Genomic DNA, 16,551 nt, shown 5'->3' with positions numbered 1-16,551 from the left:
CTGTAGGTACTGCACACCATGGGCACTCGTTCTTTCTGCCCCATACCGTCAGGGTTAGCCTGGAGACATCTGTTACTCTCCCAGCCTCATCTGTAAAGGGAATTCCAGCCTATCTCATAGGAGTTTGTGAAGATTAAATGGGATCATTGTAAACAAAGTACCTGGCACATAGAAAATGCTCAATACATATAGCTGCTGTCATTTATACTTTAGATGACCACAAAATGACAGTCGGCCAGCTGAATGGTAAGCATATCTCTAAAAACAACACTTTTAATGCTCTTTTAGCACAGAAGAAAAATAAAAGGGCTCTTGTTTGATTTTTATGTGTGAACTATTATATATCAATGGAATTTAAACTTGTCCTGAAAAACTCTCCTCTATTTTTCCAAACTTCCTTACCAAGGTTAGCACAATCATGTTACACAACTAAAAAGTAAAGATGTAAATTCTCTTAATATGAGATTGATAACACCAATTCTGAATAAATATCGTCAAGCAAAACAGAACTCTCCAAGCCTAATAATTATTCTGCAAGAGTCATTCAGGTCTGGGTCTGTTGTTTTAAATGTCTATATCCTTTAAGTATAATGTATTTCTATTTCCCTTTATGAAATTTAAGTTTAACTAAAATCACTGAAGTTGGCAACAGAAGCAGGAAACCATTTATAAGACCAGCATGGCTATTTTACTTTTATTAATGAAAAGTTATATAATAGTTTCAGCAAACTACAGAGTTTCCTTCTTATAGTCTTTTAATATTTATAGAAATTTAAAAGTTATACTGCTAGAGTTCATTTTGGAAACTGAGAATTTCTATTATCTGACAGTGATCAATTATTTTATCTCAATTACAGAGAGGCTATTTCAGAGCTATGCTCATCTTTACTCATCCTCTTTAACAATAGGTCAACTGTGTCTAGTACTTGACCTAGAAGCTCAAGTAGGTGTGACTGAGCAAAACTACACTTAAGAGGGTCTCAACTCTAAAACACCGAGTCACATTACTAGCCTTTTTGCCTCTAACAGTACATTAAAGAAAAGAAAAAGAAAAAAGCAGTATCCTGGGAATCACCTAAAGGGCCTGCTTGTGTTAATAGAAAATGCTGTATTAAACTACCGAAGAACACACAAATACCTCAAAGGAATCAAAAAGCAAGTCTGTAACCAAGTACAAGGAGAAGCTCACGGACACCATGCCAATGTAAAAGAAATTAAATTCCACACCTCTTATGAACTGAAAGATAAAATCTATAGTCGCATATTTCTCTGCATCTTTATTTCATGGAATATGGATTTTTTAAAGGTAATGAATAATTTTGATTTTTCACACTATTACACAGAAAAGTTACCTCTAACTATAATTTTCAAACAAATAAACCTTGATTTTTTTCTGCTTTTAAATAAATCTTTATTTTCGAATAATTTTAGATTTACAGAAAAGTTGCAAAGATACTACAGAGTTCCTGTATACCCTTCACCCAGTTTCCCTTAAAGTTAACATCTTACATAACCATGGTTTTACAAAACTGAAAAACTGACGTTGGTACATTACTACTAATTAAGCTATAGACTTTATTTGGATTTCATCTGCTTTTTCACTAATGTCTTTTTTCAGTTCTAAACCCAATCTAGGGTACCACATTGCATTTAATGATTTTTTTTTTAGTGCTTTAAGTTTTGTAACATGACAAACCCATGTGTCTTATAAACAATGTCCTCATTATAATTATTATAGAAAATAAACCTACAGCTCCCTGGAAAATATGATTTATTGGATATTAGGGAAATGTTACATTAAAATTCATGTAAAGATGATATTTCTACTGTTTTATTGAGTAGAAAAAGAGGTAAATCACTGAAATAAGATATGCCCCCTTGCCTACTTTGTCAGGAACCTATGAGATCAAATTATTTAATGCTTCAGAAATATCTTTTCAAAAAACACTTGTCACTTACCTATCTCCCACAGCTCCAGTAGAGTCATAAGATATATGGCAAATTCTTTTAATTAATCCTGCAATAGAATATAAAGTATTATAATCATATTCAGATAATCCATTTTTATCAAATATATGTAAAAACTGCCTTCCTTTCATTCCCAACTTCTATTGTTAATTGCTGTATGATATTTTTATTAAGATAACAAAAGAACTAATTTAAGGGAGAATAAGTCCATAAATTTATTATATGTCTTTAGTTTAAAAATGAAGACATGCAAAGTTTAATAAAGGTTTTAAGATGAACAGAAAATGTTCTAGAAAAAAAGAAATGCCACAATGAATAAAACTGACTAAGAAGAATGCTTCACATTCTTTTCCACGTGCATAATGCTGCGGCAATTACTCAACAGTCACAAACAAGTGAATCATATTGACAGCACAGCCTTTTTGATGGGAAAATAGTAATCAAGACCTTGGGGTTAAGAGATTTTTAAAAAGACAAGTGTCTGGTAAAGTGTCCATGTGTGTCAGTTTGCCTGAGACAGTCCCAATTTATGTCTATTATCCCAATGTCCCACTCAATTTATTATTTGTCCTGGATTTTCCACTTTCTAGTGATTGTTTTTATGGTAGCATTAGTTAGCCAGGACTTTTACTTCCAGGCTCTGCCACGATCTCATTGAGCAGAGTTGATGCACGTGCAGTGACCCCAGCTGCCAATTTAACATGTGGTTAAATCTGAAAGACCCTGAGCAGTAAGCCATCTCTGGAGGGCCGTAACTGACACCTCTCTCAGACAGCACCCACGCCACTTGCAGGGAAAGAAAGTGCATTCAGACTCAGCAGCTGGGGACAGCTATTCCTTCAACTTGGTGGCAAAGAAATACTGGAGAAAATATTCAATGTCGCTGCCCCTGCTCAGACATCAATTTAAGAAAAGCAGATGAAAAAGATGTTTTATATATTACTCTGTAAAGCATGACTTTTCATTTAGATCAAACGACTGTTCCTCAAGTTTATCTCACTCAGTTCTGAGTACAAATCTTGTTCACATAGACAAAGTTAAGTCACAGCTGTTACTTTGTTGGCTCTATTAGCAGAAGAAATTCACACTTAAATGATGCCAGTTTTCTCTCAGTGTCAGGAGATACAGCAAATAGAAAAATCAGTTAATTCCAATAATAGTTTGATTGTTTTCATCCAATCTATGGAATCAAAAGTAAAGCTTTTGGAAGTTCATTTTGTAGAAGGTGAAACAACCGATGCTGCCATAACTACCATTTAAAGTCAGTCAAAAAGTTCAACAACAAAGATAAAATTAGTTAGTTTTCATTATTCACAGTAAATAAATCCTATAAAGTCACCATGAACCCTGAATTATCCAACAGTAAACCATTCTTCTTAGAGAAAATACCGAGTTAAGTTCCTGTGAGCCTCTGGCCACAACATTTTCATCAACTGATCAAACATAACCTTGTTTTACGTGTGCTTCTGTCTAAAGACACTTTAAATTTAATATACATTGCTGATTCACCAACATCGAACTCTCAGTCAATAGTGCTACTCATGCCTGGATGACGCTTATTTAAAACATGTATTTTTCTCCACAAAATACATCACACCACAGCCTTCTTGCACGTAGAAACAACCTACAGCACTTCAGCACTATGCCTGGGAGCCATTTTAAACAGTGAAATCACCAACAAGAAGCGCAAAAATGCAAAAACTGTGGCACCACGAAAAGGACACTTGTTTACTGTATAAGAGCTGACAGAAAAAGGCAAAGAAGTGCCTTGTTTTATCTCAGCTGGGAACATGTATGTTGAGCAATCCAAATTTTTTGTCACTATGCAAATGTCTGTGAATGCCTACAAAAGCGCCATGAGTGCAGAATTTGCAGTTACAAATAAATTTTTGTGAGTAGAATTCACAAAATGGAATCTGCGAATAATGAGGACAGCCTGTATTTGTTTTTACAGTAATAATACAAATACAATTTGGTCAAGCACGGCATCACAGAGTAAAAAACAATGTTCCTATTTAGAAAATTATGGAACAGAAATAAACTTGGAGATGGTTGTGATTCACATATAATTCACAACTGTGCCATGTGAACTGCAATATACCACCAAGCAAAGGAGAAGCAAATACATTTTGCAATCGCATCTACTACAGATGTGTAGTCTAGCAAGCACAATTTACAAATATTTAAACACGCACATCGTTAAAGAAACTGAACTAAAATAGTTTTTGTGACAAAGATGATGTTGAATAAAAGTAAAATACATCAGCATGGCAGTACATTTTCTCTGTTTTGCTACTTGTCTTAGAAATCTTTAAGGCTGTTAACATTTGCTTCGTAAAATCATCAACAGCACTGTGCTTTTTCCATCGAGCGCTCTATATCTTGGCTGCACTTTGTTCCGTCATTTGGACACTTTTAACGCAAGATGTAATTTATACAGAGAACCTACTTTTTTACTTAGATAAGGTTATACTATGTACCGGGATGAAATAAACTTCAAAATGCTTACAATGCAGCAGCATCTAAATTTAGTAGACTATTCAAAAGACTTATAAATAGATACAAATTATTGGACAGGCTTTGTCTTGTAAAAGTTTTACTGACTAAAGGTACTCTAAATAAAGTAAAAAGAAAAAACCAGTTACCTGAGAAAATTTGGGGGCTGGAATATTTTCATATTAAATTATTTAAAAAATCAAAACTCATAATAATCTAAATTTATTAGAATTTGTTTTGAACTTGGGTACCTCAGTACCGACAGAGATATTATATTCTCAAATTTAAAAATATGATTTACAGTGAATAGTAACTGTTGAAAATAATCAACAATTTCAAATTTAGTAACTATAAAATGAAACTCTGAAGACTATAATCTTACGAAACAATTAAAAATAGTACAACCATATTTCAAAACTACATTTCTTTCAGAAAAATACAGAGACCCAGTATTAGATACAAATTATGACTAAGAAACCAAATAATGTATGTGAACTTTTACTGAGAATTCTATTTATGTTCTTTTTAATGTTGAGAAAATCAGTATGGAACAATTTTGTTTTGCTTAAATGTACATGGAAATATGTTATCTTTTAGAAATAAATTTATTTTTAAAATAACTTCTTAGAACTATTTTATACATTCACCAATAAAAACAACTTGTCAATCAACAAATAAAATTATATAATTTTATTATTTTTTAATACTCCTTATTGTCAAAAGAATCTCAGTTTGGCAATAAATCAAATGGTAACCTAAGTGTGATGGTTAACTTTATGTGTCGCCTTGGCTAGATTACGGTGCCTAGTTGTTTGGTCTAACACTAGTCTACACATTGCTGTGAAGGTCTTTGTGGATGTGACTAACATTTACAATTGACTGATTTTAAATATAACAGATTACTCTCCACAATTTAGTGGGCCTCATCTAATCAGTTGAAGGCCATAAGAGTAAAGACTGAACTTTCTCAATTCCCAGAAGCAACTCTGCCTCAAGACTTCAACATAAAAACCCAGTGTGAGTTTCCAGGCTGCCATGAATCCTTGCAAATTTTGGACTAAAGATTGCATCATCAACTCTTAGCTAAATTTCCTGCCTGCTGGCCCGCTCTACAAATTTCAGACTTGCCAGCTCCCACAATCATGTAATCTAATTCCTTAAAATACACACACTCCTTCTCTCAATCTGTCTCTCTCTTTCTCTCTCTATATATATACATCGCATCCACAAAAGATGTGATAGTCTATAATCATATATATGGATCCTATTAGTTCTATTTCTCTGGAATGTCTGACTAATACACTAGGTAAGGGAGATTAGAAGGCATTAAGGAACTCCACCCAATGGAAGGTGCCCCCTGATAAGAGCAGAAAGTGAAATGGCTTTATTTTAGGAAGCATGCAATTGAAATCACTACCATCACCTTTAAAGAAGAATAAAATCCAGATTCTAGGGCCACACGTTCCTATACCAGAATGACACCAAATAATCCAACCACCCAGCTTTTAAAGAACAGGGTCCTGTCTTACTCCTCTTTGCACCTCCTTTCTAGTGGGAGTCTGAGACAGGGAAGGTGCTCTAAAATGTTGCTAAATAAATGGCATCTCAGAAGACATCGCCAGTCCTCAACGCTCTAAAGATGGTGAGGGTGTATACAAAACTATGTCTTTTAATGTTTTCAGTAATCATAATGGTTCTAGTAGCACTAGTGTCATCATTCTGAGATTGTTGCCTGTGTAATATGGCATAAAAATGAATGAATAATTACGGGATTTTTCTAATTCTATAGTCACTTGTGGCATAGAGAAAAGGAGATACAGAAGGAAGATTTAAATGCAGTATAGTCTAGAGGTTTTTTTGTTTTGTTTTCTTTTATTTTGTCTCTGCTTTATCTCCCCAAATCCCCCTGGAACATAGTTGCACATCTTAGTTGCAGGTCCTTCCAGTTGTGGCATGTGGGATGCCACCTCAACGTGGCCTGACGAGTGGTGCCATGTCCACACCGAGGATCCGAACCGGAGAAACCCTGGGCTGCCGCAGCAGAGCATGTGAACTTAACCACTCGGCCACGGGGCTGGCCCCTAGTCTAGAGTTTTAATTGGAAGCATCAATATAAGTTTGTGAGGAACTTTCATTTTATCTCAAATATGAGCATAATTTCTGAGCTCTGTTTATAGAAAAGGCCTAGAAACACTGACCAACCCAGTATCAATGAGCATCCCTTAGAGACCAGGGCTTTGTAAAGAAACAGCTGATTCTAGGGCTCAGGAGCCAATTTTGAAAAGCTCCCACTGGCCAAAGATAGAATAATTTTAGCTTTATTAATGATGATAATTGAAACTGATTAAAATCCATCAAATATGTTTAATTCTAAGCGTTCATAATATTTTTTTAAAACTTGGTCACTTTCAAGAGATAAAACAGTGCTAATTATCTTAAGAACCATTAAATCAAAGGAGAAAATCAAGAATTTATTCTGCCTTTCCTTTATGAACTGTATCACTGAGTAATACCTAAACTTCGTCAACTATGATAGCATTCTTCAAGCCACACACACATCTAACAGTAAAGAGTAAAAATCTAACTGGGCTAGGAGGGTATAAGCACTACCTTTGACCAATAAGTGGCTTATGCTGACCAAGGGGTAAGCCTTAGGTAGTAAGGCTAAAAGAAAAAAACAAGAAAATAAATTTCAGCAGGGACATGGGAGGTTGTACACTATGGGGAAATACACACTTCATACAATCAGCTCAGGCAAGTCACTAAAAAATAAATAAATGAGTAAGGAAACAACAACACTAACCCTCAGCCCTGAGGTTATCAGTACACAAAGTACAATACATTATCTAAACCACAATATGTTATTTAAAACGTCCAGTTTTCAACAAATATTGCAAAATGTGCAAAGAAACAGCAAAGTATAACCCATTTGCAGGAAAAAAGGCAGGCAATATAAACTGATTTTAAAGAGACCCAAATGTTAGACTTCAAATCAGCTACTATAAATATGTTCACAGAACTAAAGGAAACCATGTATAGAGAATTAAAGACAAGTATGATGACAATATCTCATTAAACAGAGAATATCAATAAAGATATAGCAATGATTAGAAAAACAAATAGAAATTTTGGAATTGAAAAGTACAGTAACTGAAATGGCAAATTCACTAGAGGAGCTCAGCAGTAGATTTGAACTGACAGAAGAAAGAATCAGAGAGCTTGAAGATACAGGCATACCTCATTTTAGTGTTCTTTGCTTTATGGTGCATCACAGATATCGCTTTTTTTTTTTAAGATTTTATTTTTCCTTTTTCTCCCCAAAGCCCCCATGTACATAGTTGTGTATTTTTAGTTGTGGGTCCTTCTAGTTGTGGCATGTGGGATGCTGCCTCAGTGTAGCCTGATGAGTGGTGCCATGTCCGTGCGCAGGATTTGAACCAGTGAAACCCCGGGCCACCGCAGTGGAGCACGCAAACTTAACCACTCGGCCATGGGCTGGTACCCAGATATTGCATTTTTTACAAGACCTTCCACCAGCAAAAAGATTATGACTTACCGAAGACTCAGATGATAGTCAGCATTTTTTAGCAATAAAGTTATTTTTTAATTAAGGTATATACATTGTTCTGTTAGACATAATGTTACTGCATACTTAATAGACTACAGTATAGTGTAAACATAACTTTTATATGTACTGGGAAGCCCAAAAATTTGTGTGACTCATTTTATTGTGGTGTTCACACTATTGCAGTGGTCTGGAACCAAACGTGCAATATCTCTGAGGTACGCCTCAGAGATAAACAGATTACGCAGTTTGAAGGAGAGGGAGAAAAAGAGAATGAAGAAAAATGAACAGAGTGCCAGAGAAAAAGAGAAAGGAGTAGCAAAAAGATGTAAAGAAATAACAGCTGAAATCTCCCCAAATTTGATTAAAACATTATGAATGTACACAACCAAGAAGCTCAATGAACTACAAACAAGATAAATACAAAGAGATCCACACCTAAACACATTATAGTCAAAATGCTGTGAAACAAAGACGAGAAAATCTTGAAAGCAGCAAGAGAAAAATGGCTCACCACATACAAGGGAACCCCAGTAAGATTAAAAGCTGACTTCTCATCAGAAATAAAGGAGACCAGAAGGCAGTAGGATTAAATATTCAAACTGCTGAAAGTAAAAAACTTTGAAGGAACAAACTTATATCCAACAAAACTCTTTCAACAATAAAGGTGAAATCAAGACATTCCCAGAAAAAAAAAAAGAACAGAGAATTTGTTGCTAAGAGATCTGCTTAATAAAAAATACTAAAGAGAATTTTACAGGCTGAAAGCAAATAACACAAAACAGTAACTTGAATCCACACAAAAAACAGAGTGAGAATAAAGGGAATTATGTATATAATTATAACAGACACTATAATTGCATATTTTTCCCTTTTCTTCTTGTAACTGACTTAAAGATTAACCCAATAAAATAATATGCATACAATTGTATTCTTGGGCTAATACCATATAGAAATTTTACATATTTGACAATAACAAAATAGAGGAGACAGGTGAGAACAAGGGTGTATTGGAGTAAAGAAATAACACCAGATCGTAACTGAAACCCACAGGAACATATAAAAAGAATGAAAAACAGAAAAGTTAATATAACTAATTCTATAAATATGTACTTGCTTTCTTCTCTCAGCTTCTTTAAAAGACATAAGATTATATAAAGTAAAAATTATAATAATATATTGTTGGATTTTCTACAATATACAATATGTATAACAATAGTAGCAAAAAAAAAAAGAGGGGGCAAGGGAAATGGAGCTAAACAGGAGGAAAGTTTATTTTGCTGAAAGTAAACAAAAATCAGAAGTAGATTATTGTAAGTTAAGATGCATATTATAAACCCAGGAGCAAATGCTAAAAAAAAATGCAAAATATGTAAATTAAAAATTATTAAAGAAATTAAAATACCACATAGGAATATATTCACTTAATTCAAAAGAAGGCAGTAAAGAAGAAAAGAACAAAAAAGTCATGAGACCTATAGGAAACAAGATGCAAAATGGCAGATGTAAATCCAATCATATTAGTAACATTAAATGTGAATAGATTAAACAACCCAATCAAAAGGCAGGGATTATCAGGTTCTGTTTTGTTAAAAGCCAACTATATACTATAGACTATATACCATCTACAGGAGATACATTTTAGGTTCAATGATACAAACAGGTAGAAAGTGAAATGATAGAAAAAGATAAACTACACAACAGCAACCATAAGAGAATCAGACAAAATAGGTTTAAAAAGAAAGAAGAATTGAAGGAATAAATAGACCATTCAAAAATGATATGGGAGACTTCAATATCCCCTTTGAATATCAGATAGAACAACCTGGAAGAAAATCAACAAGGAAACAGAAGATTTGAACAAAGCTATAGACCCGATAGACCTACAACACACCACCCATCAACACAATACACGTTCTCCTCAAGGGCACATGAAAACTTTCCTAAAATAGACCATATACTATGTCATAAACAACCCTCAATAATTTAAAGTGATTATAATCATGCAAAGAATGTTCTCTGACCATAATGGAATGCAATCAGAAATCAGTAATGAAAGGAAATTTTGGAAATACACAAATATGTGGAAATAAAACAATACACCGCTAAACAACTAATGAGTCAAAGAACAAATCATAAAGGAAATTTGGGAATTCCTTGAGATAAGTGAAAACTAAAACATAACATACCAAAACCTACAGGATGCAGCTAAAGAAAGCAGCACTTAGAGGGAAATTTAAAGCTGTAAATGCCTATATTAAAAATAAAGATCTCAAATAAATAAGCTAAACTTCCACCTTAAGAAGTGAGAAAAAAAGAGCAAACTAGACCTAAGCAAGCAGAAGGAAGGAAGTAATAAAATGCAAACAAACGAAAAGGAGAACAGAAAAATAAGAAAGAAAATCAGTGAAAACAAAAGTTGTTTCTTTGAAAAGATCAACAAAATCAACAAACTTTTAGCTAGAGCAACCAAGAAAAAGAGAGGGAACGCACAAATTACATAGCTGTTGAACAAAAGGACATTACTACTGACCACACAGAAATAAAAAGTACTGTAAAGGAATACTATGAACAACCATACACCAACAAATTAGATAACTTGGATGAAAAGGACAAATTCCTAGAAAAACACAAAGTACTGAAACTAACTCAAGAGGAAGTAGAAACTCTGAATAGACCTATAACAAGCAAAGAAATTGAATTAGTAATTAAAATGCTTACAACAAAGATTAAGTGCAGATCCAGAGGGCTTCACTGGTAAATTCTACTAATCATTTAAATAAGAATTAATATCAATCTTTAACAAAGTCTTCCAAAAAGAAAAAAGAAGAGAACACTTCTCAACTCATTCTACAAGGCCATTATTACCAAAACTACACAAAGTATCACAGGAAAACTACAGACCAATATTCTTCATGGATATAAATACAAAAATCCTCAATAAAATACTAGCAAACCAAATCCAGCAATATATAAAAAGTATTATACACCTAGGATTTATCCTAGGAATGAAAGATCGGTTCAGTATACAAAAAAGTAATTAATATAACACACCATATTAATAAAATTTTAAAAAATAATGAAAATCACAGGATCATGTCAATAGACATAGAAAAAACATTTGCCAAAATCCAACATGATCTTATCATAAAAAGCATTCAACAAACTAGGAATAGAAGGGAACTTCCTCAATCAGATAAAGGACATCTATGAAAAACTCACAGCTAACATCATACTTAATAGTGAAAAATGGAATGCTTCCCTCCTAAAATTAGGACAAGAACATGATGTCCTATTTCTTACCACTTCCACTCAACATTTCACTGCAGGTTCTAGCCAATGCAATTAGACAAGAAAACAACAGAAAAACTAGCATCTAGACTGGAAAGGAATAAGTATAACTATTTCTATTCATAAATAACATAATTTTGTATATAGAAAATCCTAAGGAATCTGCTAAAAAAAAACTATTAGAATAACCAGTTTCAGCAAGGTTGGAGGATACAAGAATAATACACAAAATTCAATTTATTTCTATACAATTATAATGACCAACCCAAAAATGAAATAATGAAATTAAGAAACAATTCCATTTTCAATCACATCAAAAAAAAAATACTTAAGAAGATGTTTAACAAAAATAGTATAAGACTTACACACTGGAAACTACAAAAAATTGTTTGGAGAAATTAAAGACAATCTAAACAAGTGGAAAAAAATGCCATGTTCACAGACTGTTAAGACTTAATGTTATTAGGATATCAATACTCCCCTTATTGTCTACATACTCAGCACAATTCCTATTATAAGCTGAGCTGCCTTTTTTGCAGAAATTGAAAAACTGATCCTAAAATTCATAAGGATATGCAAGGGACCCAGGATAGTCAAACAATCTTAAAAAAGAAAACAGAGATGGAAGACTCACACATCCCAATTTCAGAACTTACCATACAGTCGCAGAATGCAACACAGTACAGTACTGGCTTAAAGATAAACATGTAAAACAATGGAATGGAATTGAGAGTTCAGAGATAAACTCGTACACTTATGGTAAATCTCGACAAGCATGCCAGCCGAAACAATTTAATGGGAAAAGTAGTCTTTACAACAAATGTTCTAGGGGACAACTAGATATCCACATGCAAAAAATCAAGTTAGACCTCTTCCTTACACTATACACAAAAATTAACTAAAAATGGATCAAAGACTTCAATGCATGTGCTATAAGTATAAAACTCTTAGAAGAAAACATGGCAATAACTCTTTAAGACCTTAGTTTGGATTAGGCAATGGTTTGTTAAACACGATACCAAAAGTACAGGCGACAAAAGAAAAAAAAGGTAAACTGGGCTACATCAAAATTAAAATCTTCTCAGCTATAAATAATGCTATCAAGAAAATGAAAAAACTCCACAGAATGGGAGGAAATAATTGCAAATCATGTATCTTAAGAGGGACTGGTATTAGTCATAAAGAACTCTTGTAACTCATTAATAAAAAGATAAACAGTCATTTAATAAATTTAATAAAAATTAAATAATGGGCAAATGATTTGAAAAGATGTTTCTCCAAAGATTTACAAATGGCTAATAAGCACATGAGAAGATGCCCAACATCATTAGCTCCCATGGAAATGCAAAGGAAAACAGTTCATTTAAGTCAATTTGCTATTCAATGAGATACCATTTCACACCCATTAGGATGGCTATAATCAAAAAGAGAGATAATAACAAGTATTGATGAGGATGTGGAGAAAATGGAACACTACACATTGCTGGCGGGAATGCAAAATGGTGCAGCCACTTAGAAAAACAGTTTAGCAGTTCCAAAGGTTGTAACATAGAGTACCATTTCACCCAGCAATTCCACTACTAAGTACATACTCAAGGGAAATGAAAACATAATCCACACAAAAACTTGTACACAAATGTTCATAGCAGCATTCTTCATAATAGCTGCTAAGTGGAAACAACCCAAGCGTCATCAATTGATGAACGGATAAACAAAATGTAGCATATCCACACAATGGAATAGTATTTGGCAATAAAAAGGACTGAAGTACTAATACAATCACTCTCCATATCCACAGATGCAGAACCCATGGATACACAACGTCAACTAAGGAACTTGAGCATCCTCGGATTTTGGTATTGGGTGGGGAGGTGGAGGAGGCGAGGTGGGGTCTTAGAAACAATCCCCCACAGATACTGAGGGACAACTGTATATGCTACATCATGGACGAACCTCAAAAAAAGTATACTAAGTGAAAGAAGTCAGACACAAAGACTATTTATTGTGTAATTCTATTTATATGAAAAATAAGAATAAGCCTATCTATAGAGACAGAAAGGAGATTAATGGCTGCCAGGGCTGGGGTGATTGGGAGGATGGGGATGAGGAGTGACTGCTAATGGGTATGGCTTTCTTTTTGGGGTGATGAAAATGTTCTAAACCTAGATTGTGATGATTGTACAACTCTGGGACTATACTAAAATCACTGAATTGTATACTTTAAATGAGTTAATTTATGACATGGGAATTATGTTTCAATAAAATGTTTTTATTTTGGTTAACACCAAACTATAGTGTCTAAGGAAGCAAACTGGATCTGCAAATTATAAAAAGAAAAATGCAAGTGATTACTATGAAAGTTATGAGAATGGTTACTTACGGTAGAAGAGAGGGATATGATTGACACAGGACACATGGAAGTTTCAAAGGTAACAGACAAAGTGCTATTTCTTGACCTAGGGTTACTGGCATTGTAATAATTCATTAAAGCATACATTTTATTTGGGTGGTTTTCTATATCTGTTGTTTTACATTCTTTTCTTTTTTTTCTTTTTTTGAGGAAGATTAGCCCTGAGCTAACTGCTGCCAATCCTCTTCTTTTCACTGAGGAAGACTGGCCCTGAGCTAACATCCATGAAGAGATGAAGAGCCATCTTCCTCGACTTTATATGTGGGATGCCTACCACAGCATGGCGTGCTGAGCGGTGCCACATCCGCACCCGGGATGTGAACCGGAGAACCCCAGGCGGCCAAAGCAGAACGTGCTCACTTAACCACTGCGCCACCAGGCCGGCCCCAAGACTTTCTTTTCAAAAGAACATTTTTTGATTTTTTTTAAAAATAGGAATTTGAGATTATATGCTAATCATCTGACTAAATTATTAAGACGATGAAAATATCCTATATCTGTACTGTCCAATATACAATTATCAAGCACTTGAAATGCGGCTAGCATGATTAAGGAACTGAATTTTTAATTTAATTCTAATTTAAATTCAAATTTAAATAGCCATATGCGGCTGGTGGCTACCACATGGACAATGCAAGTTTAGAGCGTACAACTCTATTTTTGAAATTGAACTGAACAGAATCTATTTTGAAATTTTTGGCAGATATATATTTTCCAAGAACAATGGATGAATAAGCTAACCTTTAAAACATTAAAAATAAAATTTATATATCACAGAAATGGCAGTTTTGTGACAACTACCATTTGTTTTCAAGTCTACATAAACTTCTCAAAGAGCAATGAAATAAATAGGGCCTAGCATCCTTTTATATATATATCAGAAAAGTTTGAAATCAGATGTTCTCCTCTTACTGGATAGAGTTCTTAACATGCCAAAGAACTGTAACAGCAGCCGTATTTCCAGATTTCATTCAAACTCTCAAGAAAATGAAAATAGCAACCTAATTTGAACATCACTCAAATGATTTCTACAACTTATCACCAACCCCGACCCCTGCCCTATAACAGACTCTAAGAACCACTAATTCCACCAGAATCTTGAACAAATCAAGTCTAAAGTGTTTCCGTTACCCTCCAAATTGTTTCCCAGTCCTAAATTCTCCAGATTCAGTTTTATGATCAGGTTCTCTCACTAAAGAGTGTCCTTAACATTCAATCACTCGACAAACAATTATTGACCAATTACTAAGTTATATCAGGAAAGAGATGAAAAGTAGAATCTTTTCCTCAAAGAAATCATAGTCTAGAGGGGGGCAAGCAGTAAACAAACCTCTAGCATTGAGCAGTGTGTTTAAGTACCATTTGCATTTCTCTATGGTTGAACAGAAAAGGAGGATCTAATTCCCAGATACAGAAAAGGGGCCGGGGAAGCGGCATGACAGTAGAGGCCTCCCTGAGCTCAGTCTTGAAAGGTAAGCAGGAGCTACCAAAGCAGTGAAGGAGAGAGAGAAGTGTTTCAGGCAAGGAGAAAATGTACAAAGGCACCAAGGCCCAAGAGAACTCAGAACTGAGGCCAGGTCAGCACTGAAGCCCAGAGTGGCGGGGTCCGAGAGAAGCAAACGCTAGACAGATGGGAAGAGACCCAATCCTGAAGCCCTTTGTTTGCACTGGAGTCTGGATTTTATCTGGAAGGTGCAGGAGGCCAAAGAATTTTGAGCTCAGGAATAATGTGATCAGACTACCATTTAAAAGAACAAAAATCACTTTGCAACAGTATGAAGTATAAATAAGAGAAAGTCTGAGATCCGAGCAGGAAAAGCACTTTAGAAATCATTATAACAGCACAGGTGAAAAGAAATGAAGGTTCAAACTAAAGCAGAGACTGTAGTGATGGAGAGAAAATGATGCACTTGAGGGATACTTACAGTATGGAACATCAACTGACTGTATATGGGGGTAAGGAGTAAAGAACTAGGGGGAGTTCCAGATTTCTTACTGGAGAAAAAGAACACTGTCACTCACCAATAAGAAAAGAATACAGGCGGAACAAGAAGCATAGGCTTGAGAGGCAATTTTGAGTTTTGAAGCTCAGGAAGAAAGCAGTAATTAGTAAAATCAATAATATCAAATGTCTCCAGGGAGTTTAAGGAACCTCAAGTCTACAGGTCCCATGTCAGACTTACTGAATTAGAAACTCTGAGGATGAAACCCAGTAATCTGTATTTTAATCACCCTCTGGATAATTCTGGTGTATGCTAAACTTGGAGAACCACTGGTCTTGCCAAACGCTACAGATAATACTGGCAAAGGATGAGGCAATCGGGTGAGCACTGATGATACGAGAAGGGGAAGTTTATTATTAGGAGGAGCAGAATCCAGACTACAAAAGATTTAAGAATAAAATGGAGGAAAAGAAACAGAGACAGCACATGTAGACCACTAAGCTTGAAGATAAGGAATGAGAAGAGAGACAGACTGAACATAAAGGTGAGAGAAAATAATCAAGAGAATAAAGTCCTCCAAAAGGTAGGAAGGGATTGGGAGCCCAGGCAGAGGAACTGAGCTTGGAAGAGTAGGGCAGGCACTGCAGTTGCCTCCCGGTCCACTCTCCTTCCTGGATAACAGAATCCTAATTTTGTTCTTCTCCAGGAGGGCTGGAAGGCCATGACTCTTGACTAGTCTAAGCCAGTCTTAGGACTTCTATACCTCTTGCCACTGACTGGTTTAGAAATGGCTTATATCATGTAAGTTGGCTAGTGAAGTCAAGTCTGCTGGGAGACTTCTGGGGAAGATTTTTCACTTAAAAAAGACATAAGAGAGA

At 34.7% G+C, this 16,551-nt stretch overlaps 2 protein-coding genes across 19 annotated transcripts in view; one reads left to right on the top strand and one right to left on the bottom strand.

The window, feature by feature from the left end:
* Positions 1-16,551, bottom strand: part of ZNF438 (zinc finger protein 438) — a 186,225-nt gene that overhangs the window by 143,535 nt on the left and 26,139 nt on the right. For all 18 annotated transcript variants that reach the window (XM_023632028.2, XM_070255478.1, XM_070255482.1 and 15 more), the window contains exon 2: positions 1,960-2,017. Coding sequence is in view for 4 of the 18 variants with exons in the window: in XM_070255478.1 (XP_070111579.1) it covers positions 1,960-1,987 (28 nt within the window). In the remaining 14 variants the exon portion in view is untranslated. The remainder of the gene's footprint in view (positions 1-1,959; positions 2,018-16,551) is intronic.
* LOC102149358 (uncharacterized) overlaps positions 15,166-16,551 on the top strand; it is a 50,411-nt gene continuing 49,025 nt past the window's right edge. The window contains exon 1 of the mRNA XM_023631938.2: positions 15,166-15,202. Coding sequence (XP_023487706.2) covers positions 15,166-15,202 — 37 coding nt within the window. The remainder of the gene's footprint in view (positions 15,203-16,551) is intronic.

The sequence above is a fragment of the Equus caballus genome, chromosome 29 (assembly GCF_041296265.1).
Source record: "Equus caballus isolate H_3958 breed thoroughbred chromosome 29, TB-T2T, whole genome shotgun sequence".
Lineage (NCBI taxonomy): Eukaryota > Metazoa > Chordata > Mammalia > Perissodactyla > Equidae > Equus > Equus caballus.
This window is presented reverse-complemented; position numbering and strand designations above follow the sequence as displayed.